General features: G+C 42.8%; 1 protein-coding gene across 1 annotated transcript in view; it reads right to left on the bottom strand.

The window, feature by feature from the left end:
- Positions 1-22,651, bottom strand: part of LOC111943375 (ataxin-2-like protein) — a 33,519-nt gene extending 10,868 nt beyond the window's left edge. Inside the window, exons 1-7 of the mRNA XM_086872126.1 lie at positions 22,364-22,651; positions 20,770-20,794; positions 18,492-18,548; positions 16,332-16,403; positions 10,926-11,082; positions 2,753-2,871; positions 87-178 (exon numbers count right to left, since the gene is read on the bottom strand). Of these exons, the coding sequence (XP_086728252.1) occupies positions 87-178; positions 2,753-2,871; positions 10,926-11,082; positions 16,332-16,403; positions 18,492-18,548; positions 20,770-20,794; positions 22,364-22,512 (671 nt within the window). The 5' untranslated portion in view covers positions 22,513-22,651. The remainder of the gene's footprint in view (positions 1-86; positions 179-2,752; positions 2,872-10,925; positions 11,083-16,331; positions 16,404-18,491; positions 18,549-20,769; positions 20,795-22,363) is intronic.
- Between the last annotated feature and the right edge of the window lie 4,542 nt (positions 22,652-27,193).

Here is a 27,193-nt window from a genome sequence, read left to right as displayed (position 1 = left end):
AATTCCCAAAAAATTCCCCAGCATTCCCAGCATTCCCAGCATTCCCAGAATTCCCGGATCCCCCCCGGGATCCCCCCCAGACCCACGTGTAGGAGGCCAGGCTGGAGTCGTAGGTGCTCTTGACGCCGTAATTCTCCTCGTTGAATCGGAACATCTCGTTGGGATCCCAGCCGTTGGACTGCGGGAATTCCATGGGAATTTTGTGGGAATTCCGTGGGATTTTATGGGGATTTTGTGGCGATTTATTGGGGATTTATTGGGGATTTATTGGGGATTTTATGAGGATTTATTGGGGATTTTATGGGGATTTATTGGGGATTTATTGGGATTTTATTGGGGATTTTATGGGGTTTTATTGGGGATTTATTGGGATTTTATTGGGGATTTTATGGGGTTTTATTGGGGATTTATTGGGGATTTATTGGGGATTTATTGGGAATTTATTGATAAATTATCAGGGATTTATTGGGGATTTTATGGGGATTTATTGGGGATTTTATGAGGATTTATTGGGGATTTTATGAGGATTTATTGATAATTTATTGATAATTTATCGGGCATTTATTGGGGATTTATTGGGAATTTTATTGGGGATTTTATGGGGATTTATTGGGGATTTATTGGGGGTTTTATGGGGATTTATTGGGGATTTATTGATAATTTATCGGGGATTTATTGGGGATTTATTGGGGGTTTATTGGGAATTTTATGGGGATTTATTGGGGATTTATTGGGAATTTTATGGGGATTTATTAGGGATTTATTGGGAATTTATTGATAATTTATTGATAAATTATTGAGGATTTATTGACGATTTATTGGGGATTTATTGGGAATTTATTGATAATTTAATGGGGATTTATTGGGGATTTATTGGGGATTTATTGATGATTTATTGATAATTTATTGATAATTTATTGGGGATTTATTGATGATTTATTGGAGATTTATTGAGAATTTATTGAGAATTTATTGGGGATTTATTGGGAATTTTTTGATGAATTTTGGGCGATTTTGGGTAAATTTTGGGTGATTTTGGGTGAATTTTGATGAATTTTGGCTGATTTGGGGTGATTTTGGGCTGATTTTGGCTGATTTTGGCTGATTTGGACTGATTTTGGGCTGATTTTGGGCGATTTTGGTTAAATTCTGGGTGATTTTGGGTGATTTTGGGCTGATTTTGGGCTGATTTTGGCTGATTTTGGCTGATTTGGACTGATTTTGGGCTGATTTTGGGCGATTTTGGTTAAATTCTGGGTGATTTTGGGTGATTTTGGGCTGATTTTGGGTGAGTTTTGGCTGATTTTGGCTGATTTTGTAGGATTTTGGGGTGATTTTGGGCGATTTTGGTTAAATTCTGGGTGATTTTGGGTGAATTTTGGCTGATTTTGGGCTGATTTTGGGCTGATTTTGGGGTCATTTTGGGCTGATTTTGGGTGATTTTGTGTGATTTTGTGTGATTTTGGCTGATTTGGGCTGATTCTGGGCTGATTTTGGGCTGATTTTTTGTGATTTTTGGGCTGATTTTAGGCTATTTTGGTTAAATTCTGGCTGATTTTTTGTGATTTTGGGCTGGTTTTGGGCAATTTTGGTTAAATTCTGGGTGATTTTGGGTGATTTTGGGCTGATTTGGGCTGATTTTGGCTGATTCTGGGGTGATTTTGGGGAGATTTTGGTTGAATTTAGGGTGATTTTGGGTTATTTTGGGTGAATTTTGGGCGATTTTGGTTAAATTCTGGCTGATTTTGGGCTGATTTTGGGCTGATTTTGGCTGAATTTTTGTGATTTTGGCTGATTTTGGGCGATTTTGGTTAAATTCTGATTGATTTTGGGTGAATTTTGGCTGATTTTGGTTAAATTCTGGGTGATTTTGGGGTGATTTTGGCTGATTTTGGCTGATTCTGGGTGATTTTGGGGTAAATTTTGTGTGATTTTGGCTGATTTGGGGTGATTTTGGGGTGATTTTGGGCTGATTTTGGGCTGATTTTGGTTAAATTCTGGGTGATTTTGTGTGATTTTGGGTGATTTTGGGTAAATTTTGTGTGATTTTGGCTGATTTGGGCTGATTTTGGCCTGATTTTGGGCTGATTTTGGGTGATTTTGGTTAAATTCTGGGTGATTTGGGCTGATTTTGTGTGATTTTGGGTGATTTTGTGTGATTTTGGCTGATTTTGGTTAAGTTTTGGCTGATTTTGGCTGATTAGGGCTGATTTTGGGCTGATTTGGGCTGATTTTGGTTAAATTTTGGCTGATTTTGTGTGATTTTGGGGTGATTTTGGTCGATTTTGGCTGATTCTGGGTGATTTTGGGGTGAATTTTGTGTGATTTTGGCTGATTTGGGGTGATTTTGGGGTGATTTTGTGTGATTTTGGTTAAATTCTGGGTGATTTTGGGCTGATTTTGGGCGATTTTGGTTAAATTTTGGCTGATTAGGGCTGATTTTGGGGTGATTTTGGCTGATTTTGGGCTGATTTTGGGCTGATTTTGTGTGATTTTAGGGTGATTTTGGCTGATTTTGGTTAAATTCTGGGTGATTTTGGGCGATTTTGGTTAAATTCTGGGTGATTTTGGGGCGATTTTGGCTGATTTTGGCTGATTTTTTGTGATTTTGGGCTGATTTTGGGCTATTTTGGTCAAATTCTGGCTGATTTTTTGTGATTTTGGGCTGATTTTGGGCGATTTTGGTTAAATCCTGGCTGATTTTTTGTGATTTTGGGGTGATTTTGGGCGATTTTGGTTCAATCCCGGGTACCAGCTCAGCCTCCAGCTCGCAGTCGTCGCCGTCGCCGCCGTCCCAACGTTCCAGAACTTTCTCCCGGAATTCCCCGTTCAGCCGGAGCCGCCCGGCGATCGCCGCGTCCGTGAAGCTGTCTGCAAAGGGACGGAAAGTTCCGGAAAAATCCCCCACTGCCCGGGAATTCGGGGGGAATTTGGGGGATTTTGGGGAATTTTGGGGATTTTGGGTGAATTTTGGGAATTTTGGGAATTTTGGGAATTTTTGGGGGATTTTTTGGGGATTTTTTGGGGATTTTTGGGTGAATTTTGGGAATTTTTGGGGATTTTTTTGGGGAATTTTGGGAAATTTTGGGAAATTTTGGGGGAATTTTGGGAATTTTTGGGGATTTTGGGGGAATTTTGGGAATTTTTGGGGATTTTGGGGGATTTTTTGGGGATTTTTGGGGGATTTTTCGGGGATTTTGGGAATTTTTGGGGGATTTTTTGGGGATTTTTTGGGGGATTTTTGGGTGAATTTTGGGAATTTTTGGGGATTTTTTGGGGGAATTTTGGGAATTTTTGGGGAATTTTGGGGATTTTTCGGGGATTTTGGGAATTTTTGGGTGAATTTTGGGAATTTTTGGGAATTTTTGGGGATTTTTGGGAATTTTTGGGGATTTTTTTGGGATTTTTGGGGGGAATTTTGGAGATTTTGGGAATTTTGGGGGATTTTTTGGGAATTTTGGGGGATTTTTGGGGATTTTTGGGTGAATTTTGGGAAATTTTGGGAATTTTTGGGGATTTTTTGGGATTTTTTGGGGATTTTTGGGGATTTTTTTGGGATTTTTGGGGGAATTTTTGGGGAATTTTGGGGAGTTTTGGGACTTTTTGGGTGAATTTTGGGAATTTTGGGGGATTTTTAGGGAAATTTTGTTAATTTTGGGGGATTTTTGGGTGAATTTTGGGAATTTTGGAGATTTTGGGGGAATTTGGGGAATTTTTGGGGAATTTTTGGGGAATTTTTGGGGAATTTTGGGAATTTTGGAGATTTTGGGGGATTTTTTGGGGATTTTTGGGGGATTTTTGGGTGAATTTTGGGAATTTTCGGGGGATTTGGGGGGATTTTGGGAATTTTGGGGATTTTTGGGGGGAATTTTATGACTTTTTGGGGAATTTTGCAAATTTTTTGGGTGAATTTTTGGGAATTTTTGGGGATTTTTGAGGGATTTTTCGAGGATTTTGGGAAATTTTGGGGATTTTTTGGGATTTTTTGGGAATTTTTGGGGATTTTGGGGGGGAATTTTGGGAATTTTGGGGGGAATTTTTGGGTTTTTTTGGTGAATTTTGGGAAATTTTAGGGATTTTTTGGGGATTTTTTGGGGGAATTTTGGAGATTTTGGGAATTTTTGGGGATTTTTTGGGAAATTTTGGGGGAATTCTTGGGAATTTTTGGGTGAATTTTGGGGGGTTTTTGGGGATTTTGGGAAATTTTGGGGATTTTTGGGGGAATTTTGGGGATTTTTTGGGGAATTTTTGGGTTTTTTTGGGGAATTTTGGGGAATTTTGGGGACTTTTGGGGAATTTTGGGGGAATTCTGGGTGAATTTTGGGAATTTTTCCGGGGCCAGAAACGACCCAAAAATCCCAAAAAAATCCCAAAAAAATCCCAAAAAAATTCCTAAAAAATCCAAATTTTCACCAAAAATTCCTGAATTTCTTTTTTCCCAAAATCCCAGGATTTCAACCCAAAAAATTTCAGGATTTTCACCCAATTTCACCCCAAAAATCCCAAAGAAACGTTCCCAAACCTCCAAAACTTCGCGAAAAAAAACCCCAAAAAAATCCTTAAAAAATCCAAATTTTCACCAAAAACTCCGGGATTTTTTCCCAAAATCCCAGGATTTCGACCCAAAATCCCCAAAATCCCAAAGAAACGTTCCCAAACCTCCAAATTTCCCCTAAAAAACCCCAAAAAAACCCCAAAAAATCCCTAAAAAACCCCAAAAAAATCACAAAAAAATTCCTAAAAATTCCGTTTTTGACCCAAAAACTCCGGGATTTTTTCCCAAAATCCCGGGATTTCACCCCAAAACGCTGACCTGGGTTTCCCCCGGCCAAGTGGACGTTGCGGACGCGCAGCAGGACGACGTCCGGCGGCCGGAAACGACCCAAAAACCCCCAAAAAAATCCCCAAAAAATTCCTAAAAAATCCCAAAAAAATCCAAATTTTCACCAAAAATTCCAGGATATTTTTTTTCCCAAAATCCCAGGATTTCAACCCAAAAAATTTCCTAATTTTCACCCAATTTCACCCCAAAAACCCCAAAGAAACGTTCCCGAACCTCAAAACTTCGCACAAAAAAACCCCAAAAAAATCACAAAAAAATCCTTAAAAATTCCAATTTTTCACCAAAAACTCCGGGATTTTTTCCCAAAATCCCAGGATTTCGACCCAAAATCTACAAATTCCATCCCAAAATCCCAAAGAAACGTTCCCAAACCTCCAAATTTCCCAAAAAAGTCCCAAAAAAATCCCTAAAAAATCACAAAAAAATCACAAAAAAATCACAAAAAATTCCAATTTTTCACCAAAAACTCGGGGATTTTTTGCCCAAAATCCCAGGATTTCGACCCAAAATCCCCAAAATCCCAAAGAAACGTTCCCAAACCTCCAAATTTCCCCTAAAAAACCCAAAAAAATCCCAAAAAAACTGCAAAAAATCACAAAAAAATCACAAAAAAATTCGTAAAAAATCCAAATTTTCACCAAAAACTCCGGGATTTTTTCCTGAAATGCCCCAAAATCCCGGGATTTCACCCCAAAGCTCTGACCTGGGTTTCCCCCGGCCAAGTGGACGTTGCGGACGCGCAGCAGGACGATGTCCGGCGGCCGGAAACGACCCAAAAACCCCCAAAAAAATCCCAAAAAAATCCCAAAAAAATCCCAAAAAAATTCCTAAAAAATCCAAATTTTCACCAAAAATTCCGGGATATTTTTTTTCCCAAAATCCCAGGATTTCGACCCAAAAAATTTCCTAATTTTCACCCAATTTCACCCCAAAAATCCCAAAGAAACGTTCCCGAACCCCAAAACTTCGCGCAAAAAAACCCCAAAAAAATCCTTAAAAATTCCAATTTTTTGACAAAAATTCCGGGATTTTTGCCCAAAATCCCAGGATTTCAACCCAAAATCCCCAAAATCCCAAAGAAACGTTCCCAAACCTCCAAATTTCCCAAAAAAGTCCCAAAAAAATCCCTAAAAAATCCCAAAAAATCCCAAAAAAATTCCTAAAAAATCCAAATTTTCACCAAAAATTCCAGGATATTTTTTTTCCCAAAATCCCAGGATTTCAACCCAAAAAAATTCAGGATTTTCACCCAAAATCCCAAAGTTTCATCCCAAAAATCCCAAAGAAACGTTCCCGATCCCCAAAACTTCGCGCAAAAAAACCCCAAAAAAATCCCAAAAAAAATCCTTAAAAATTCCATTTTTGACCCAAAAACTCCGGGATTTTTTGCCCAAAATCCCAGGATTTTGACCCAAAATCCCCAAAATCCCAAAGAAACGTTCTCAAACCTCCGAATTTCCCCTAAAAAACCCCAAAAAAACCCCAAAAAATCTGCAAAAAATCACAAAAAAATCCCAAAAAAATTCGTAAAAAATCCAAATTTTCACCAAAAACTCCGGGATTTTTTCCCAAAATCCCAGGATTTCACCCCAAAGCTCTGACCTGGGTTTCCCCCGGCCAAGTGGACGTTGCGGACGCGCAGCAGGACGACGTCCGGCGGCCGGAAACGACCCAAAAACCCCCAAAAAAACCCCAAAAAAATCCCAAAAAAATTCCTAAAAAATCCAAATTTTCACCAAAAATTCCTGAATTTCTTTTTTCCCAAAATCCCAGGATTTCAACCCAAAAAATTTCCTAATTTTCACCCAATTTCACCCCAAAAACCCCAAAGAAACGTTCCCGAACCTCAAAACTTCGCACAAAAAAATCCCAAAAAAATCCCTAAAAATTCCGTTTTTTCACCAAAAATTCGGGGATTTTTGCCCAAAATCCCAGGATTTTGACCCAAAATCCCCAAAATCCCAAAGAAACGTTCTCAAACCTCTGAATTTCCCCTAAAAAAACCCAAAAAAACCCCAAAAAATCACAAAAAAATCACAAAAAAATTCGTAAAAAATCCAAATTTTCACCAAAAATTCCTGGATTTTTTGCCCAAAATCCCAGGATTTTGACCCAAAATCCCCAAAATCCCAAAGAAACGTTCCCAAACCTCCAAATTTCCCCTAAAAAACCCCAAAAAAATCCCAAAAAATCCCTAAAAAATCCCAAAAAAATCACAAAAAAATTCGTAAAAATTCTATTTTTGACCCAAAAACTCCGGGATTTTTTGCCCAAAATCCCAGGATTTTGACCCAAAATCCCCAAAATCCCAAAGAAACGTTCTCAAACCTCCAAATTTCCCCTAAAAAACCCCAAAAAAACCCCAAAAAATCCCTAAAAAATCCCAAAAAAATCCCAAAAAAATTCGTAAAAATTCCATTTTTGACCCAAAAACTCCGGGATTTTTTCCCAAAATCCCGGGATTTCACCCCAAAATGCCCACCTGGGTTTCCCCCGGCCAAGTGGACGTTGCGGACGCGCAGCAGGACGATGTCCGGCGGCCGGAAACGACCCAAAAACCCCCAAAAAAATCCCAAAAAAATCCCAAAAAAATCCCAAAAAAATTCCTAAAAAATCCAAATTTTCACCAAAAATTCCTGAATTTCTTTTTTCCTAAAATCCCAGGATTTCAACCCAAAAAATTTCCTAATTTTCACCCAATTTCACCCCAAAAACCCCAAAGAAACGTTCCCGAACCCCAAAACTTCGCGCAAAAAAATCCCAAAAAAATCCCTAAAAATTCCGTTTTTTCACCAAAAATTCGGGGATTTTTGCCCAAAATCCCAGGATTTTGACCCAAAATCCCCAAAATCCCAAAGAAACGTTCCCAAACCTCCAAATTTCCCCTAAAAAACCCCAAAAAAACCCCAAAAAATCCCTAAAAAACCCCAAAAAAATCCCAAAAAAATTCGTAAAAAATCCAAATTTTCACCAAAAATTTCGGGATTTTTTCCCAAAATCCCAGGATTTCACCCCAAAACGCTGACCTGGGTTTCCCCCGGCCAAGTGGACGTTGCGGACGCGCAGCAGGACGACGTCCGGCGGCCGGAAACGACCCAAAAACCCCCAAAAAAATCCCCAAAAAATCCCAAAAAATTCCTAAAAAATCCAAATTTCACCAAAAATTCCTGAATTTCTTTTTTCCCAAAATCCCAGGATTCCACCCCAAAATCCCTAAATCCCATCCAGAAATCCCAAAGAAACGCTCCCAAACCTCCAAATTTCCCATAAAAATGCCAAAAAAATCCAAAACAAAATCCCAAAAAAATCACAAAAAAATCCAAATTTTCACCAAAAAATTCCACGATTTTTGCCCAAAATCCCAGGATTTTGACTCAAAATCCCCAAAATCCCAAAGAAACGTTCCCAAACCTCCAAATTTCCCAAAAAAACTGCAAAAAAATCCCAAAAAAATTGCAAAAAACCCCAAAAAAATCCCAAAAAAATTCGTAAAAAATCCAATTTTTCACCAAAAACTCCAGGATTTTTTGCCCAAAATCCCAGGATTTCACCCCAAAATCCCCAAAATCCCAAAGAAACGTTCCCAAACCTCCAAATTTACCCTAAAAAAACCCAAAAAAATCCCAAAAAATCCCTAAAAAATCCCAAAAAAATCACAAAAAAATCCCAAAAAAATCCTTAAAAATTCCAATTTTTCACCAAAAACTCAGGGATTTTTTGCCCAAAATCCCAGGATTTTGACCCAAAATCCCCAAAATCCCAACGAAACGTTCCCAAACCTCCAAATTTCCCCTAAAAAACCCCAAAAAAATCCCAAAAAAATCCCAAAAAATCCAAAAAAACCCCAAAAAAATTCGTAAAAAATCCAAATTTTCACCAAAAACTCCGGGATTTTTTCCCAAAATCCCAGGATTTTGACCCAAAATCCCCAAAATCCCAAAGAAACGTTCCCAAACCTCCAAATTTACCCTAAAAAAGCCAAAAAAATCCCAAAAAATCCCAAAAAAATCCCAAAAAAATCACAAAAAAATTCGTAAAAATTCCATTTTTGACCCAAAAACTCCGGGATTTTTTCCCAAAATCCCGGGATTTCACCCCAAAGCTCTGACCTGGGTTTCCCCCGGCCATGTGGACGTTGCGGACGCGCAGCAGGACGATGTCCGGCGGCCGGAAACGACCCAAAAACCCCCAAAAAAATCCCCAAAAAATCCCAAAAAATTCCTAAAAAATCCAAATTTCACCAAAAATTCCTGAATTTCTTTTTTCCCAAAATCCCAGGATTCCACCCCAAAATCCCTAAATCCCATCCAGAAATCCCAAAGAAACGCTCCCAAACCTCCAAATTTCCCATAAAAATGCCAAAAAAATCCAAAACAAAATCCCAAAAAAATCACAAAAAAATCCAAATTTTCACCAAAAAATTCCACGATTTTTGCCCAAAATCCCAGGATTTTGACTCAAAATCCCCAAAATCCCAAAGAAACGTTCCCAAACCTCCAAATTTCCCAAAAAAACTGCAAAAAAATCCCAAAAAAATTGCAAAAAACCCCAAAAAAATCCCAAAAAAATTCGTAAAAAATCCAATTTTTCACCAAAAACTCCAGGATTTTTTGCCCAAAATCCCAGGATTTCACCCCAAAATCCCCAAAATCCCAAAGAAACGTTCCCAAACCTCCAAATTTCCCAAAAAAAACGCAAAAAAATCCCAAAAAAACTGCAAAAAATCACAAAAAAATCACAAAAAAATTCCTAAAAAATCCAAATTTTCACCAAAAATTCCGGGATTTTTGCCCAAAATCCCAGGATTTTGACCCAAAATCCCCAAAATCCCAACGAAACGTTCTCAAACCTCCAAATTTCCCAAAAAAAACGCAAAAAAATCCCAAAAAATCCCAAAAAATCCCAAAAAAATCCCAAAAAAATTCGTAAAAATTCCATTTTTGACCCAAAAACTCCGGGATTTTTTCCCAAAATCCCAGGATTTCAACCCAAAAAATTTCAGGATTTTGACCCAAAATCCCAGAATTTCACCCCAAAAACCCCAAAGAAACGTTCCCGAGCCCCAAAACTTCGCGCAAAAAAACCCCAAAAAAATCCTTAAAAATTCCAATTTTTCACCAAAAATTCCGGGATTTTTTCCCAAAATCCCAGGATTTTGACCCAAAATCCCCAAAATCCCAAAGAAACGTTCTCAAACCTCCGAATTTCCCCTAAAAAAACCCAAAAAAACCCCAAAAAATCTGCAAAAAATCACAAAAAAATCCCAAAAAAATTCGTAAAAAATCCAAATTTTCACCAAAAACTCCGGGATTTTTTCCCAAAATCCCAGGATTTCACCCCAAAGCTCTGACCTGGGTTTCCCCCGGCCAAGTGGACGTTGCGGACGCGCAGCAGGACGATGTCCGGCGGCCGGAAACGACCCAAAAACCCCCAAAAAAATCCCCAAAAAATTCCTAAAAAATCCCAAAAAAATCCAAATTTTCACCAAAAATTCCTGAATTTCTTTTTTCCCAAAATCCCAGGATTTCAACCCAAAAAAATTCAGGATTTTCACCCAAAATCCCAGAATTTCACCCCAAAAATCCCAAAGAAACGTTCCCGAACCTCAAAACTTCGCGCAAAAAAACCCCAAAAAAATCCCAAAAAATTCCAATTTTTCACCAAAAATTCTGGGATTTTTTCCCAAAATCCCAGGATTTTGACCCAAAATCCCTAAATCCCATCCAAAAATCCTAAAGAAACGTTCCCAAACCTTCGAATTTCCCCTAAAAAACCCAAAAAAATCCCAAAAAATCCCAAAAAAACCCCCAAAAAATCCCAAAAAAATTCCTAAAAAATCCAAATTTTCACCAAAAATTCCGGGATTTTTTCCCAAAATCCCAGGATTTTGACCCAAAATCCCCAAAATCCCAACGAAACGTTCCCAAACCTCCAAATTTCCGAAAAAAACCGCAAAAAAATCCCAAAAAAACTGCAAAAAATCCCAAAAAAATCCCAAAAAAATTCGTAAAAATTCCATTTTTGACCCAAAAACTCCGGGATTTTTTCCCAAAATCCCGGGATTTCACCCCAAAACGCTGACCTGGGTTTCCCCCGGCCAAGTGGACGTTGCGGACGCGCAGCAGGACGATGTCCGGCGGCCGGAACACCATGGTGTCCACGATGTCCTCGCGCCGCGGGGGGAGGGGCGCGGGGGTGGGGGAGGGGCGGCGGTGAACGGCGTCCAGGGCCAGGTCGAACTGGGGGGAAAAACGGGGAAAACGGGAAAAAATGGGGAGAAATGGGGGAAAAAGGGGGAAAATGGGGAAAAAGGGGGAGAAATGGGGAAAATCAATGGGAAAATGGGGAAAAATGGGGAAAAAATGGGGAGAAAAAGGGGGAAAATGGGGGGAAAAAGGGGGAAAACGGGAAAAATGGGGAGAAAACGGGAAAATCAATGGGAAAATGGGGAGAAAAAGGGGGAAAACGGGAAAAAATGGGGAAAAATGGGAAAATCGATGGGAAAATGGGGAAAAATGGGGAAAAATCAATGGGAAAATGGGGGGAAAAAGGGGGAAAACGGGAAAAAATCCGGAAAAATGGGGGGAAATGGGGGGAAAAAGGGAAAAAATGGGGAGAAAATGGGGGGAAAAAGGGGGAAAATGGGAAAAATGGGGAGAAATGGGGAAAATCAATGGGAAAATGGGAAAAATGGGGGGAAAAAGGGGGAAAACGGGAAAAATGGGGAAAAATGGGGAGAAAAAGGGGGAAAATGGGGAAAAATGGGGGGAAATGGGGAAAATCAATGGGAAAATGGGGAAAAATCAATGGGAAAATGGGGGGAAATGGGGAAAAATGGGGAGAAATGGGGAAAAATGGGGGGAAAAAGGGGGGAAATGGGGAAAAATGGGGAGAAATGTGAGAATAAAGGGGGAAAACGGGAAAAAATGGGGAAAAATGGGGAAAAATAGGGGGGAAACGGGAAAAAATGGGGAGAAATGGGGGAAAATCAATGGGAAAACGGGGAAAAATAGGGGAAAATGGGGAAAAATGGGGAAAAATGGGGAGAAAAAGGGGGAAAAATGGGGAAAAATGGGGAGAAATGGGGAAAAATGGGGAAAATCAATGGGAAAATGGGAAAAAATGGGAAGAAATGGGGAAAAATGGGGGAAAAAATGGGGAAAATCAACGGGAAAATGGGGAAAAATGGGGAGAAATGGGGAAAATCAAGGGGAAAATGGGGGGAAAAAGGGGGAAAACGGGAAAAAATGGGGAAAAAACGGGAAAAATGGGGAAAAATGGGAAAAACCAGTGGGAAAATGGGGGGAAAAATGGGGAAAAATGGGGAGAAAATGTGAGAAAATGGGGAGAAATAGGGGGAAAAATTGAGGGAAAATGGGAAAAAAGGGGGAGAAAACGGGAAAAATCAATGGGAAAACGGGAAAAAATGGGGAGAAATGGGGAAAAATGGGGAAAATCAATGGGAAAATGGGGAAAATCAATGGGAAAATGGGGAAAAATGGGGAGAAAACAACGGGAAAAATGGGGAAAAATGGGAAAAATGGGGAGAAATTGGGAAAATGGGAAAAATCAATGGGAAAAATGGGGGGAAAAAGGGGGAAAACGGGAAAAAATGGGGAAAAAACGGGAAAAATGGGGAAAAATGGGGAAAAAACGGGAGAAATGGGGGAAAATGGGGAAAAATGGGGGGAAAAATTGAGGGAAAATGGGAAAAAAGGGGGAGAAATGGGGAAAAATGGGGGGAAAATGGGGAAAAACGGGGGGAAAATGGGAAAAAATGGGGAGAAAACAGGAAAATCAATGGGAAAACGGGAAAAATGGGGAAAAATGGGGAAAAATGGGGAGAAATGGGAAAAATCAATGGGAAAATGGGGGGAAAAAGGGGGAAAACGGGAAAAAATGGGGAAAAAACGGGAGAAAAAGGGGGAAAATGGGGAAAAAATGGGGAAAAATGGGGAAAATCAATGGGAAAATGGGGAAAAATGGGGAAAACGGGAAAAATGGTGAAAAAGGGGAAAAATCAATGGGAAAATGGGGGGAAATGGGGAAAAATCAATGGGAAAATGGGGAAAAATGGGGAAAATCAGTGGGAAAATGGGAAAAAATGGGGAGAAAACGAGAGAAATGGGGAGAAATGGGGGGAAAAAGGGGGAAAATGGGGAAAAAATGGGAAAAATGGGGAGAAAAAGGGGGAAAATGGGGGGAAAAAGGGGGAAAAATCAATGGGAAAATGGGGGGAAATGGGGAAAATCAGTGGGAAAATGGGAAAAAAAGGGGAGAAATGGGGAGAAAATGGGAAAAATGGGAAAAATGGGGAGAAATGGGGAAAATCAATGGGAAAAATGGGGGGAAAAAGGGGGAAAATCAACGGGAAAAATGGGGAGAAATGGGGAGAAAAAGGGGGAAAATGGGAAAAAATGGGGAGAAATGGCGAAAAATCAATGGGAAAATGGGGGGAAAAAGGGGGAAAATTGGGAAAAATGGGGAAAAAACAGGAAATATCAACGGGAAAATGGGAAAAATGGGGAAAAATGGGGAAAAGGGGAAAATCAACGGGAAAAATGGGGAGAAAATGGGGGAAAACGGGAAAAAATGGGGAAAAATGGGGGGAAATGGGGAGAAAATGGGGAGAAAATGGGGAAAATCAATGGGAAAATGGGGAGAAATGGGGAGAAAAAGGGGGAAAATGGGGAAAAATGGGGAGAAAATGGGGAAATCAGTGGGAAAAATGGGGAAAAATGGGGAAAAATCAATGGGAAAATGGGGGGAAATGGGAAAAAATGGGGGGAAATGGGGATAAAATGGGGAAAAATGGGGAAAATCAGTGGGAAAACGGGAAAAAATGGGGAGAAAATGGGAAAATCAATGGGAAAATGGGGGGAAAAAGGGGGAAAACGGGAAAAAATGGGGAAAAATGGGGAGAAAAAGGGGAAAAACAGGAAAAATGGGGAAAATGGGGAAAATGGGGGAAAAATCAATGGGAAAATGGGGAGAAAACGGGAGAAAAAGGGGGAAAATGGGAAAAAATGGGGAGAAAATGGGGGAAAATGGGGAAAAATGGGGAAAATCAAAGGGAAAAATGGGGAGGAAAAGGGGGAAAATTGGGAAAAAATGGGAGAAATGGGGAGAAATGGGGAGAAATGGGGGGAAAAAGGGGGAAAAAGGGGGAAAATGGGGAAAAATGGGGAAAAATGGGGAGAAATGGGGAGAAATGGGGAAAATCAATGGGAAAATGGGAAAAATGGGGAGAAATGGGAAAAAATGGGGGGAAATGGGGAAAAAATGGGGGGAAAATGGGGGAAAACGAGAAAAAGGGGGAAAATGGGAAAAATCAATGGGAAAACGGGGAAAATCAATGGGAAAATGGGGAAAAATGGGGAAAAATGGGGGGAAATGGGGGGAAATGGGGGGAAATGGGGGGAAAACGGGAAAAAATGGGGAGAAATGAGGAGAAAACGTGAGAAAAAGGGGGAAAACGGGAAAAAGGGGGAGAAAACGGGAAAAAATGGGGAGAAATGGAGAGAAATGGGGGAAAATGGGGAGAAAATGGGGAAAATCAATGGGAAAATGGGGGGAAATGGGGGAAAACGGGAAAAAATGGGGAGAAAACGGGAAAATCAATGGGAAAATGGGGAAAAATGGGGAAAAATGGGGGGAAAAAGGGGGAAAATGGGAAAAAATGGGGAAAAATGGGGGGAAATGGGGGGAAAAAGGGAAAAAATGGGGAAAAAACGGGAAAATCAGTGGGAAAATGGGGAAAAATGGGGAAAAATGGGGAGAAAAAGGGGGAAATAAAATGGGAAAAAATGGGGAGAAATGGGGAGAAATGGGGAGAAAACGTGAGAAAAAGGGGGAAAACAAGAAAAATGGGGAAAAATGGGGGGAAATGGGGGGAAACGGGAAAAATCAATGGGAAAACGGGAAAAAATGGGGAAAAATGGGGAAAATCAATGGGAAAATGGGGAAAAATGGGGAGAAATGGGGGAAAATGGGGAGAAAATGGGGAGAAAAAGGGGGAAAACGGGAGAAATGGGAAAAAATGGGGAGAAATGGGGAGAAATGGGGGGAAAACGGGAAAAAATGGGGAGAAATGGGGGGGAAAATGGGGGGAAAAAGGGGAAAAATGGGGAAAAATGGGGAGAAAACAGGAAAATCAATGGGAAAAAGGGAAAAAATGGGGAAAAATGGGGAAAATCAGTGGGAAAATGGGAAAAAATGGGGAGAAAATGGGGAAAAAAGGGGGAAAACGGGAAAAAATGGGGAGAAATGGGGGAAAATCAATGGGAAAATGGGGAGAAAATGGGGGGAAAAAGGGGGAAAATGGGGAAAAATGGGGAAAAAACGAGAGAAATGGGGAAAAATGGGGAAAATGGGGAGAAATGGGGGAAAATGGGAAAAAATGGGGAGAAAATGGGGGGAAAAATGGGGGGAAAAAGGGGGAAAAATGGGGAGGAAACAGGAAAATCAATGGGAAAACGGGAAAAAATGGGGAAAAATGGGGGGAAATGGGGAGAAATGGGAAAAAATGGGGAGGAAACAATGGGAAAATGGGGGGAAAAAGGGGGAAAACGGGAAAAAATGGGGAGAAATGGGGAAAAATGGGGAGAAAAATGGGGAAAATCAACGGGAAAATGGGAAAAAATGGGGAAAAATGGGGAAAAATTGGGAAAAATGGGGAAAAATGGGGAAAATCAATGCGAAAAATCAATGGGAAAATGGGGAGAAATGGGGGGAAAAAAGGGGGAAAACGGGAAAAATGGGGGAAAACGGGGGAAAAACAGGGAAAAATGGGAAAAATCAATGGAGAAAATGGGGAAAAATGGGGAGAAAACGGGAAAAAATGGGAAAAAATGGGAAAAACCAGGAAAATAAAAGGGGGAAAATGGGAAAATATAGGGAAAAATGGGGGAAAAAGGTTAATTAACTGCTAATTAGGGATTAATTGAAGTCAATTAGGGGTAATTAAAGGTTAATTAGTGTTAATTAGGGTTAATTAGGGCTCACCTTGACACTGAGGGTGCAGAAGATGTGGTTAATTAGCATTAATTAGAGATTAATTGGGGTTAAATAATTTTAATTGAGGTTAATAAGGATTAATAAGAGGTAATAAAGGGTAATTAAGTGCTAATTAGCGTTAATTAACGTTAATTAGGGCTCACCTTGGCACTGAGGGTGCGGAAGATGTGGTTAATTAGCATTAATTACAGGTTAATTAGGGTTAAATGAATTTAAATGAGGTTAATGAGGGTTAATAAGAGGTAATAAAGGTTAATTAGTGTTAATTAGGGTTAATTAGCGTTAATTAGGGTTAATTAGGGCTCACCTTGGCACTGAGGGTGCGGAAGATGTGGTTAATTAGCATTAATTAAAGATTAATTGGGGTTAAATAAGTTTAATTGAGGTTAATGAGGATTAATAATAGATAATAAAGGATAATTAAGTGTTAATTAGCGTTAATTAGTGTTAATTAGTGCTAATTAGGGCTCACCTTGGCACTGAGGGTGCGGAAGATCCCCTCGAAGGTGCAGCCGCTGCGAACCCGAACCTCGGCCGTGGAGCCCTGAGTGACCAGAGAGTGACCAATGAGTGACCACTGACCACTGAGTGACCAGAGAGTGACCACTGACCACTGACCCCTGACAACTGACCCCAACCCGAACCTCGGCCGTGGAGCCCTGAGTGACCAGAGAGTGACCAGAGAGTGACCAACTGACCACTGAGTGACCACTGACCCCTGAGTGACCACTGAGTGACCCCTGAGTGACCAGAGAGTGACCAGAGAGTGACCACTGACCCCTGAGTGACCCCTGACCCCTGAGTGACCCCTGAGTGACCAGAGAGTGACCAGAGTGACCAATGAGTGACCAGAGAGTGACCAATGAGTGACCAATGACCACTGAGTGACCCCTGAGTGACCCCTGAGTGACCCCTGAGTGACCAGAGAGTGACCAGAGAGTGACCAGAGAGTGACCAGAGAGTGACCAGAGAGTGACCAACTGACCACTGAGTGACCACTGACCCCTGAGTGACCACTGAGTGACCCCTGAGTGACCCCTGACCACTGACCCCTGAGTGACCACTGACCACTGAGTGACCCCTGACCCCAACCCGAACCTCGGCCGTGGAGCCCTGAGTGACCAGAGAGTGACCAGAGTGACCAATGAGTGACCAGAGTGACCAATGAGTGACCACTGACCCCTGAGTGACCACTGAGTGACCCCTGAGTGACCACTGAGTGACCCCTGAGTGACCAGAGAGTGACCAGAGAGTGACCAGAGTGACCAATGAGTGACCAATGAGTGACCAATGAGTGACCAATGACCCCTGAGTGACCACTGAGTGACCCCTGAGTGACCAGAGAGTGACCAGAGTGACCAGAGAGTGACCAGAGAGTGACCACTGACCACTGAGTGACCACTGACCCCTGAGTGACCACTGATCACTGACCACTGAGTGACCCTGAGTGACCCCTGAGTGACCCCTGAGTGACCACTGAGTGACCACTGAGTGACCACTGAGTGACCAGAGAGTGACCAATGACCACTGAGTGACCACTGAGTGACCCTGAGTGACCACTGAGTGACCAGAGAGTGACCAGAGAGTGACCACTGACCCCTGAGTGACCCCTGAGTGACCCTGAGTGACCCCTGACCCCTGACCCCAACCCGAACCTCGGCCGTGGAGCCCTGAGTGACCAGAGAGTGACCAGAGAGTGACCAATGAGTGACCAGAGTGACCAATGAGTGACCCCTGAGTGACCAATGAGTGACCAGAGTGACCCCTGAGTGACCAGAGAGTGACCAGAGAGTGACCACTGACCACTGAGTGACCACTGAGTGACCAGAGAGTGACCACTGACCACTGAGTGACCACTGAGTGACCAGAGAGTGACCAGAGTGACCAGAGAGTGACCAATGAGTGACCAACTGACCACTGAGTGACCCCTGAGTGACCACTGACCCCTGAGTGACCACTGAGTGACCACTGACCACTGACCCCTGACCCCAACCCGAACCTCGGCCGTGGAGCCCTGAGTGACCAGAGAGTGACCAATGAGTGACCAGAGAGTGACCACTGACCCCTGAGTGACCCCTGAGTGACCCCTGAGTGACCCCTGACCACTGACCCCAACCCAAACCTCGGCCGTGGAGCCCTGAGTGACCAGAGAGTGACCAGAGTGACCAGAGAGTGACCAGAGAGTGACCACTGAGTGACCAACTGACCCCTGAGTGACCACTGACCCCTGAGTGACCACTGACCCCTGAGTGACCCTGAGTGACCAGAGTGACCAATGAGTGACCACTGAGTGACCAGAGAGTGACCAGAGAGTGACCACTGAGTGACCAATGAGTGACCACTGACCCCTAAGTGACCCCTGAGTGACCCTGAGTGACCACCAAGTGACCCCTGACCTGTGAGTGACCCCTGATTGACCCTGAGTGACCCCTCAGTGACCTTTGACCCCTGAGTGACCCCGAGGCCCAAAATCCCCAAAAAACGCCCCAAAAACCCCAAAAAAAATCCCAAAAAAATTCCAAAAAATTCCAAAAAATTCCAAAAAATTCCAAAAAACCCCTCCCCACCCCCAAATTCCCCAAATCCCCCCAAAATTGCCCAAAATCCCCCCAAATTCCCCCAAAATCCTCACCACGCCGGCCGTCAGCACGTGCAGCATCCGGCAGTTCCCGTAAACGCCCTCGAAAGCCTGCGGGGATTTTGGGGGGAATTTGGGGAAATTTGGGCAAATTTTGGGGGGGTTTGGGGTGGGGGGAGGGTCAGGAGGGAGGGGAGAAATTTTTGGGATTTTTTGGGATTTTTTGGGGATTTTGGGGGGATTTTTTGGGGGAACTTTGGGGATTTTTGGGGATTTTTTTGGGATTTTAGGGGGATTTTTAGGGATTTTTTGGGAATTTTGGGGGATTTTTTTGGGACTCTTTTGGGATTTTTTGGGGGATTTTTTTGGGAATTTTTTGGGATTTTTTAAGGATTTTTTGGGGATTTTTGGGGGAATTTTTTGGGAGTTTTTGGGCATTTTTTGGGAGATTTTTGGGGATTTTTTTAAGGAGTTTTTGCGGATTTTGGGGGGAATTTTTGGGGATTTTTTGGGGAATTTTTTGGGAATTTTTGGGGATTTTTGGGGGGATTTTTGGGGATTTTTAGGGATTTTTTTTTAATTTTGGGGGCATTTTTTTTGGAATTTTTTGGGGTTTTTTAAGGATTTTTGGGGGGATTTTTGGGGGAATTTTGGGGATTTTTTGGGATTTTTTTGGGATTTTTGGGGATTTTTTAAGGATTTTTTTGGGATATTTTGGAAAATTTTTTGGGAATTTTTGGGGGATTTTTTGGGGAATTTTTTGGGATTTTTTAAGGATTTTTTGGGGATTTTTGGGGGATTTTTTGGGAATTTTTTGGGATTTTTGGGGGATTTTTGGAGATTTTTTAAGGATTTTTGGGGGATTTTTTGGGGGAATTTTGGGGGATTTTTAGGGATTTTTTGGGATTTTTGGGGATTTTTTGGGGGGATTTTCTTGGAATTTTTCAGGAATTTTTTGGGATTTTTGGGGGATTTTTTGGGGGAATTTTTGGGGATTTTTGGGGGGATTTTTGGGGAAATTTTGGGGGAATTTTGGGAGATTTTTTGGGATTTTTGGGGGGATTTTTTGGGTGAATTTCGGGAAATTTTGGGGAATTTTTGGGGATTTTTGGGGGAATTTTTGGGGTTTTTTGGGGATTTTTGGGGGAATTTTGGGGGAATTTTGGGAGATTTTGGGGGATTCTTTTGGGATTTTCTTGGGATTTTTGGGAGATTTTTGGGGGAATTTTTGGGGATTTTTTAGGGATTTTTTTGGGAAATTTTTTGGGATTTTTAGGGCTTTTGGGGGGATTCTGGGGGGAATTTTGGGGGAATTTGGGGATTTTTTTAATGGATTTTTGGGGGAATTTTTGTGGATTTTTCGATGATTTTTCTGGGATTTTTTGGGGATTTTTGGGATTTTTTCGGGATTTTTTTGGGATTTTTGAGGATTTTTTTAAGGATTTTTGGGGGAATTTTTGAGGATTTTTGGGGATTTTTTTGGGAATTTTTTTGGATTTTTTAAAGATTTTTTGGGGATTTTTGGGGGAATTTTTTGGGAATTTTTAGGGATTTTTTTGGGGATTTTTGGGGATTTTTTAAGGATTTTTTGGGGGATTTTGAGGGGAATTTTTTGGGATTTTTTGGGAATTTTTTTGGGAATTTTGTGGGATTTTTTTTTTAATTTTTTGGGATTTTTTAAAGATTTTTTGGGGGATTTTGGGGGGAATTTTGGGGGGATTTTTGGGGATTTTTTTGAATTTTGGCGGGATTTTTTTGGGATTTTTTGGGGGATTTTTGGGGGAATTTTTGGGGATTTTTAGGGATTTTTTGGGATTTTTGGGGAATTTTGGGGGGATTTTTTTGGGAATTTTTGGGGATTTTCTGGGGATTTTTTGAGGCATTTTTGGGGGAATTTTGGGGGAATTTTGGGAGTTTTTTTGGGATTTTTGGGGGAATTTTTGTGGATTTTTGGATGAATTTTATGGGATTTTTGGGGGGATTTTTGGGATTTTGAGGGGATTTTTGGGGGGAATTTTTGGGGATTTTTTGGGGGGAATTTTTGTGGATTTTCTGATTATTTTTATGGGATTTTTTGGGGATTGTTTGGGATTTTTAAGGGATTTTTGGAGGGGGAATTTTTGGGAATTTTTTGGGGTGGATTTTGGGAATTTTTGGGAATTTTTTGGGGTGGATTTTGGGGGTTTTTGGGGAATTTTTTGGGTGGATTCTGGGAATTTTTCTGGAATTTTTTGGGTGGATTTTGGGGGTTTTTGGGGAATTTTTTTGGTGGATTCTGGGAATTTTTCGGGATTTTTTTGGGTGGATTTTGGGGTTTTTTGGGGTTTCTTACCGGGGCTTTTCCCGTGGGGTGGGGCCTGTGAAGGAATTGGGGGAGGGGTTAAATGGGATCCCCAAATTTTGGGAATTTCCCCCAAAATCCCAGCCAGGATCCCCCAGAGGAATCCAAGATCCCAAAATCCCCCCAAATCCCCCCAAAAAATTCACCCAGACCCCCCCAAATCTCCCCCAAAACCCCTCAAATCCCCCAAATTTCCTTCAAATCCCCCAAAATCCCCCCAAAATCCTCCCCAAATTTCCTCAAATCCCCCAATTTCCCCAAAATCCCCCAAAATTCTCCTCAAATTCCCTCAAAACCCCCCCAAAATTCCTCAAATTTCCCCAAATTCCAGCCAAAATCCAGCAAATTCCACCCAAATCCCAAATTCATCCCCCAAAATTCCCTAAATTCCCTTCAAATCCCCCAAAATTTCCTCAAATCCCCCCAAATTCTCTCAAATTTTCAGAGTCCCCAAAAAAATCCCCAAATTCCCCTCAAATCCCCCCAAAATTCCCTCAAATCCCCCCAAAATCTCCCCAAATTCCCCTCAAAATCCCTCAAATCCCACCCCAAAACCCCCAATTTCTTTAAACCCCCCCCGATTTCCCCAAATTCCCCTCAAGTTCCCTCAAATCCCCCCAAAATTCCCCCAAAATTCCCCTCAAATTCCCTCAAATCCCCCCAAAATCCCCCCAAATTTCCCTCAAAATGCCCCAAATCCCACCCCAAACCCCCCAAATTTCCTCAACCCCCCCGATTTTCCCAAATTCCTCTCAAATCCCCCCAAAATTCCCCTCAAATTCCCTCAAATCCCCCCAAAATCCCCCAAAATTCCCCTCAAAATCCCCCAAATCCCACCCCAAAACCCCCAAATTTCCTCAAACCCCCCCTGATTTTCCCAAATTCCCCTCAAATTCCCTCAAATCCCCCCAAAATTCCCCCAAAATTCCCCTCAAATTCCCTCAAATCCCCCCAAAATCCCCCAAAATCCCCCCAAAATCCCCCAAATCCCACCCCAAACCCCCCAAATTTCCTCAAACCCCCCCTGATTTTCCCAAATTCCCCTCAAATTCCCTCAAATTCCCCCAAAATTCCCTCAAATTCCCCCAAAATCCCCCCAAAATCCCCCAAATCCCACCCCAAAACCCCCAAATTTCCTCAAACCCCCCCTGATTTCCCCAAATTCCCCTCAAATTCCCTCAAATCCCCCCAAAATTCCCCCAAAATTCCCCTCAAATTCCCTCAAATCCCCTCAAAATCCCCCCAAATTCCCCCAAATCCCACCCCAAACCCCCCAAATTTCCTCAAACCCCCCCGATTTTCTCAAATTCCCTCAAATCCCCCCAAAATTCCCCCAAAATTTCCTCAAATCCCCCCAAATCCCACCCCAAACCCCCCAAATTTCCTCAAACCCCCCCTGATTTCCCCAAATTCCCCTCTAATTCCCTCAAATCCCCCCAAAATTCCCTCAAATCCCCCCAAAATCCCCCAAAATTCCCCTCAAACCCCCCAAAAATCCCCCCCAAATCCCCCCCCAAACCCCCTCAGACCCCCCCCAAATCCCACCCCAGACCCCCCCCTCCCCCCCTTCCCCTCCCCCACTCACCTGCCGCCCCCTCCCCCCGCCCCTCCCCCACCCCCCGCCGGCCCTGCCCCCTCCCCCGCCCCTCCCCCACCCCCGCCGGGGGGAGGGGGCGACGCCGGGGCCTTGCGGGGTGGGGGAGGGGGCGGCGGGGCCGGCAGCGGTTTCAGCATGGCCGGGGGGGTGTTGAGGGGGGGTCCCCGGCGGGGATTTTGGGGGAAATTTGGGGGATTTTGGGGTTTTTTTAGGGGGGATTTGGGGGGGAGGGGCGGGATTTGAGGGCCCCGAGGCCGCGCCGGAGCCCTGAGGGGGCGGAGGGATCCGCGCCCTCACCAAAGCCGAACCCGCGTATCCTTCCGCCGCTTCCCAATAAACAACTAAAAAAAAACCCTTTCCCACCCTCAAAACTCCTCCTTCGTCTCCCTCCAGCCAGATTTACCCTCAGATCCGCGCTTTCGGCGCCAAAATCGCCGTTTTTTAACCCAAAAATCTCCCTTCCGCCGCGTCAAATAGTCCCGGGGTGAGCGGCCGCATCACCGCGCATGCGCGCGCCGCCCCTCAGAGCGCCGCGGTCCTCCCGCCCGAAAGGGGGCGCACCCGGAAGAGGAAAGCGGAAGTGACGTTGCTCTCAACCCGGAAGCGGAAGTGCTGCGCGTTTGAGGGGGGGCGCTGAGGGAGGAAGAGGAAGAGGAGGAAGAGTTCTTCTCCCAATTTGGGGGACTCAAAATGGGGAATTTTGGGGGTCTGGGGTCCCAAATTTGGGTCTGGGGTCTCAAATTTGGGGTCTGGGGTCCCAAATGTGGGATTTGGGGGGGGTTGGGGTCTTTATTTGGGGTCTGGGGTCTCAAATTTGGGGAATTTGGATGAATTTCGGGGTCTGGGGTCCCAAATTTGGGTCTGGGGTCTCAAATTTTGGGAATTTTGGGGGTCTGGGGTCCCAAATTCGGGAAATTTTGGGGGTCTGGGGTCTCAAATTTGGGTCTGGGGTCTCAAATTTGGGGAATTTTGGGGGTTGGGGTCCCGAATTTTGGGGAATTTTGGGGGTCTGGGGTCCCAAATTCGGGGAATTTTGGGGAATTTGGGGGAATTTTGGGGGTCTGGGGTCCCGGATTTTGGGGATTTTGGGGGTCTGGGGTCCCAAATTTGGGTCTGGGGTCTCAAATTTTGGGAATTTGGGAATTTTGGGAGTCTGGGGTCTCAAATTTTGGGAATTTTGGGGTCTGGGGTCTCAAATTTGGGGAATTTTGGGGAATTTTGGGGGTCTGGGGTCCCAAATTTTGGGGGTATGGGATCCAAATCCCCGAATTTGGGACCCCAGACCCCCAAAATTCCCCAAAATGCCCCAAATTTGGGACCCCAGACCCCCAAATTCCCCCAAATTCCCCAAATTTGAGACCCCAGACCCCCAAAATTCCCAAATTCCCAAAATTTGAAACCCCAGACCCAAATTTGGGACCCCAGACCCCCAAAATTCCCAAAATTCCCCAAATTTGGGACCCCAGACCCCCAAAATTCCCCAAAATTCCCAAAATTTGAGACCCCAGACCCAAATTTAGGACCCTAGACCCCCAAAATCCCCAAGTTTGGGACCCCAGACCCCCAAAATTCCCCAAATTTGAGACCCCACACCCCCAAAATTCCCAAAATTCCCCAAAATTCCCAAAATTTGAGACCCCAGACCCCCAAAATTCCCCAAATTCACAAAATCCCCAAAATTTGAGACCCCAGACCCCAAATAAAAACCCCCAGACCCCCAAAATCCAAAAAAATCCCCAAAAATTCTCAAAAAATTCCCAAAAAATTAAAAAAAAACTCAAAAAAAACCCCCAAAAATTCCCAAAACCCAAAAAAATTCCCCAAAAATTCCCAAAAAAAATTACCCAAAAAATTCAAAAAAATCCCACAAAAATCCCACAAAAAATTCCCCAAAAAAACCCCAAAATTCCCCAAAAAAATTCCCAAAAAAACCCCAAAAAGTCCCCAAAAAAATTCCCAAAAATCCTAAAAAAATCCCTAAAAAAACCCCAAAAATTCCCAAAAAATTCCCAAAAAAATTCCCAAATATCCCCAAAAAAATCCCCCCCAAAATTCCCAAAAATCCCCAAAAATCCCCCCAAAACATTCCCATAAAAACCCCAAAAAATCCCAAAAAAATTCCAAAAAAACCCCAAAAAATCCCCCAAAAACCCAAAAAATCCTCAAAACTTCCCCAAAAATTCCAAAAAAACCCCAAAAATTCCCCCCAAAAAAACCCAAAAAATTCCCCAAAAAATTCCCAAAAATCCCAAAAAAAATCTCCAAAAAATTCCCAAAAAATCCCCAAAAATTCCCAAAAAAAATTCCCAAAAAAATTCCCAAAAATCTCCAAAAAACCCCAAAAATTCCCCAAAAAATCCCCAAAAATTCCCAAAAAACCCCCAAAATTCCCCAAAAAAATTCCCAAAAAAACCCCAAAAAGTCCCCAAAAATTCCCAAATAAATTCCCAAAAATCCCTCAAAAAATCCCCCAAAAAACCAAAAAATCCCCAAAAATTCCCCCCAAAAATTCCCAAAAACCCCCAAAAATTCCCCAAAAAAACCCAAAAAATTCCCCAAAAAATTCCCAAAAATCCCAAAAAAAATCTCCAAAAAATTCCCAAAAATTCCCCAAAAATTCCCAAAAAAAATTCCCCCAAAAAATTCCCAAATATCCCCAAAAAAATCCCCCCCAAAATTCCCAAAAATCCCCAAAAATCCCCCCAAAACATTCCCATAAAAACCCCAAAAAATCCCAAAAAAATTCCAAAAAAACCCCAAAAAATCCCCCCAAAAAAACCCAAAAAATTCCCCAAAAAATTCCCAAAAATTCCCCAAAAATTCCAAAAAAAAATTCCCAAAAAAACCCCAAAAATTCTCCCAAAAAAAACCCCAAAAATCCCCAAAAAAACCAAGAATTCCCCAAAAAACCCAAAAAAATTCCCAAAAAATCCCCAAAAAAACCCAAAAAATCCCCAAAAAATCCCAAAAAATCCCAAAAAACCCCAAAATTCCCCAAAATTCCAAGAAAAAATTCCAGTCTCGCTCTGGCTCCGATGCTCAAACCTTTAATTCCCCTCCCCCCGCTTCCAAACTGGTCCAAACTGGTCCAAACTGGTCCAAACTGGGACCCAAAATTGGGGGAAATTTGGGGTTTTTGGGGTCGGTTTTGGGGTTTTTGGGACGGTCCCAAAATTGGGGCAAATTTGGGGTTTTTTGGGATTTTCTTCATCTTCATCATCCTCAAACTGGTCCAAACCGGTCCAAACTGGTCCAAACTGGTCCAAACTGGGACCCAAAATTGGGTGAAATTTGGGGTTTTTGGGGTCGTTTTTGAGGTTTTTGGGACGGACCCAAAATTGGGGCAAATTTGGGGTTTTTGGGGATTTTCTTCATCTTCATCATCCTCAAACTGGTCCAAACTGGTCCAAACTGGGACCAAACTGGGACCAAACCGGTCCAAACTGGGACCCAAAATTGGGTGAAATTTGGGGTTTTTGGGGTCGTTTTTGGGGTTTTTGGGACGGTCCCAAAATTGGGGCAAATTTGGGGTTTTTTGGGATTTTCTTCATCTTCATCATCCTCAAACCGGTCCAAACTGGTCCAAACTGGTCCAAACTGGTCCAAACTGGTCCAAACTGGGACCCAAAATTGGGGGAAATTTGGGGTTTTTGGGGTCGTTTTTGGGGTTTTTGGGACGGTCCCAAAATTGGGTGAAATTTGGGGTTTTTGGGGATTTTCTTCATCTTCATCATCCTCAAACTGGTCCAAACTGGTCCAAACTGGTCCAAACCGGTCCAAACTGGTCCAAACTGGGACCAAACTGGGACCCAAAATTGGGGGAAATTTGGGGTTTTTGGGGTCGTTTTTGGGGTTTTTGGGACGGTCCCAAAATTGGGGCAAATTTGGGGTTTTTTGGGATTTTCTTCATCTTCATCATCCTCAAACTGGTCCAAACTGGTCCAAACTGGTCCAAACCGGTCCAAACTGGGACCCAAAATTGGGGGAAATTTGGGGTTTTTGGGGTCGTTTTTGGGGTTTTTGGGACGGTCCCAAAATTGGGGCAAATTTGGGGTTTTTGGGGATTTTCTTCATCTTCATCAGCCTCAAACTGGTCCAAACTGGTCCAAACTGGTCCAAACTGGGACCAAACTGGGACCAAACTGGGACCCAAAATTGGGGGAAATTTGGGGTTTTTGGGGTCGTTTTTGGGGTTTTTGGGAGTCTCAAATTGGGGCAAATTTGGGGTTTTTGGGGATTTTCTTCATCTTCATCATCCTCAAACTGGTCCAAACTGGTCCAAACTGGTCCAAATTGGGACCAAACTGGGACCAAACTGGGACCCAAAATTGGGTGAAATTTGGGGTTTTTGGGGTCGTTTTTGGGGTTTTTGGGACGGACCCAAAATTGGGGCAAATTTGGGGTTTTTTGGGGATTTTCTTCATCTTCATCATCCTCAAACTGGTCCAAACTGGTCCAAACTGGTCCAAACTGGTCCAAACTGGTACAAACTGGGACAAACTGGGACCCAAAATTGGGGGAAATTTGGGGTTTTTGGGGTCGTTTTTGGGGTTTTTGGGACGGTCCCAAAATTGGGTGAAATTTGGGGTTTTTGGGGATTTTCTTCATCTTCATCATCCTCAAACTGGTCCAAACTGGTCCAAACTGGTCCAAACCGGTCCAAACTGGTCCAAACTGGTCCAAACTGGGACCCAAAATTGGGGCAAATTTGGGGTTTTTGGGGTCGTTTTTGGGGTTTTTGGGACGGTCCCAAAATTGGGTGAAATTTGGGGTTTTTGGGGATTTTCTTCATCTTCATCATCCTCAAACTGGTCCAAA

Source organism: Cyanistes caeruleus, chromosome 39 (assembly GCF_971803275.1).
Source record: "Cyanistes caeruleus chromosome 39, bCyaCae1.hap1.1, whole genome shotgun sequence".
NCBI lineage: Eukaryota > Metazoa > Chordata > Aves > Passeriformes > Paridae > Cyanistes > Cyanistes caeruleus.
This window is presented reverse-complemented; position numbering and strand designations above follow the sequence as displayed.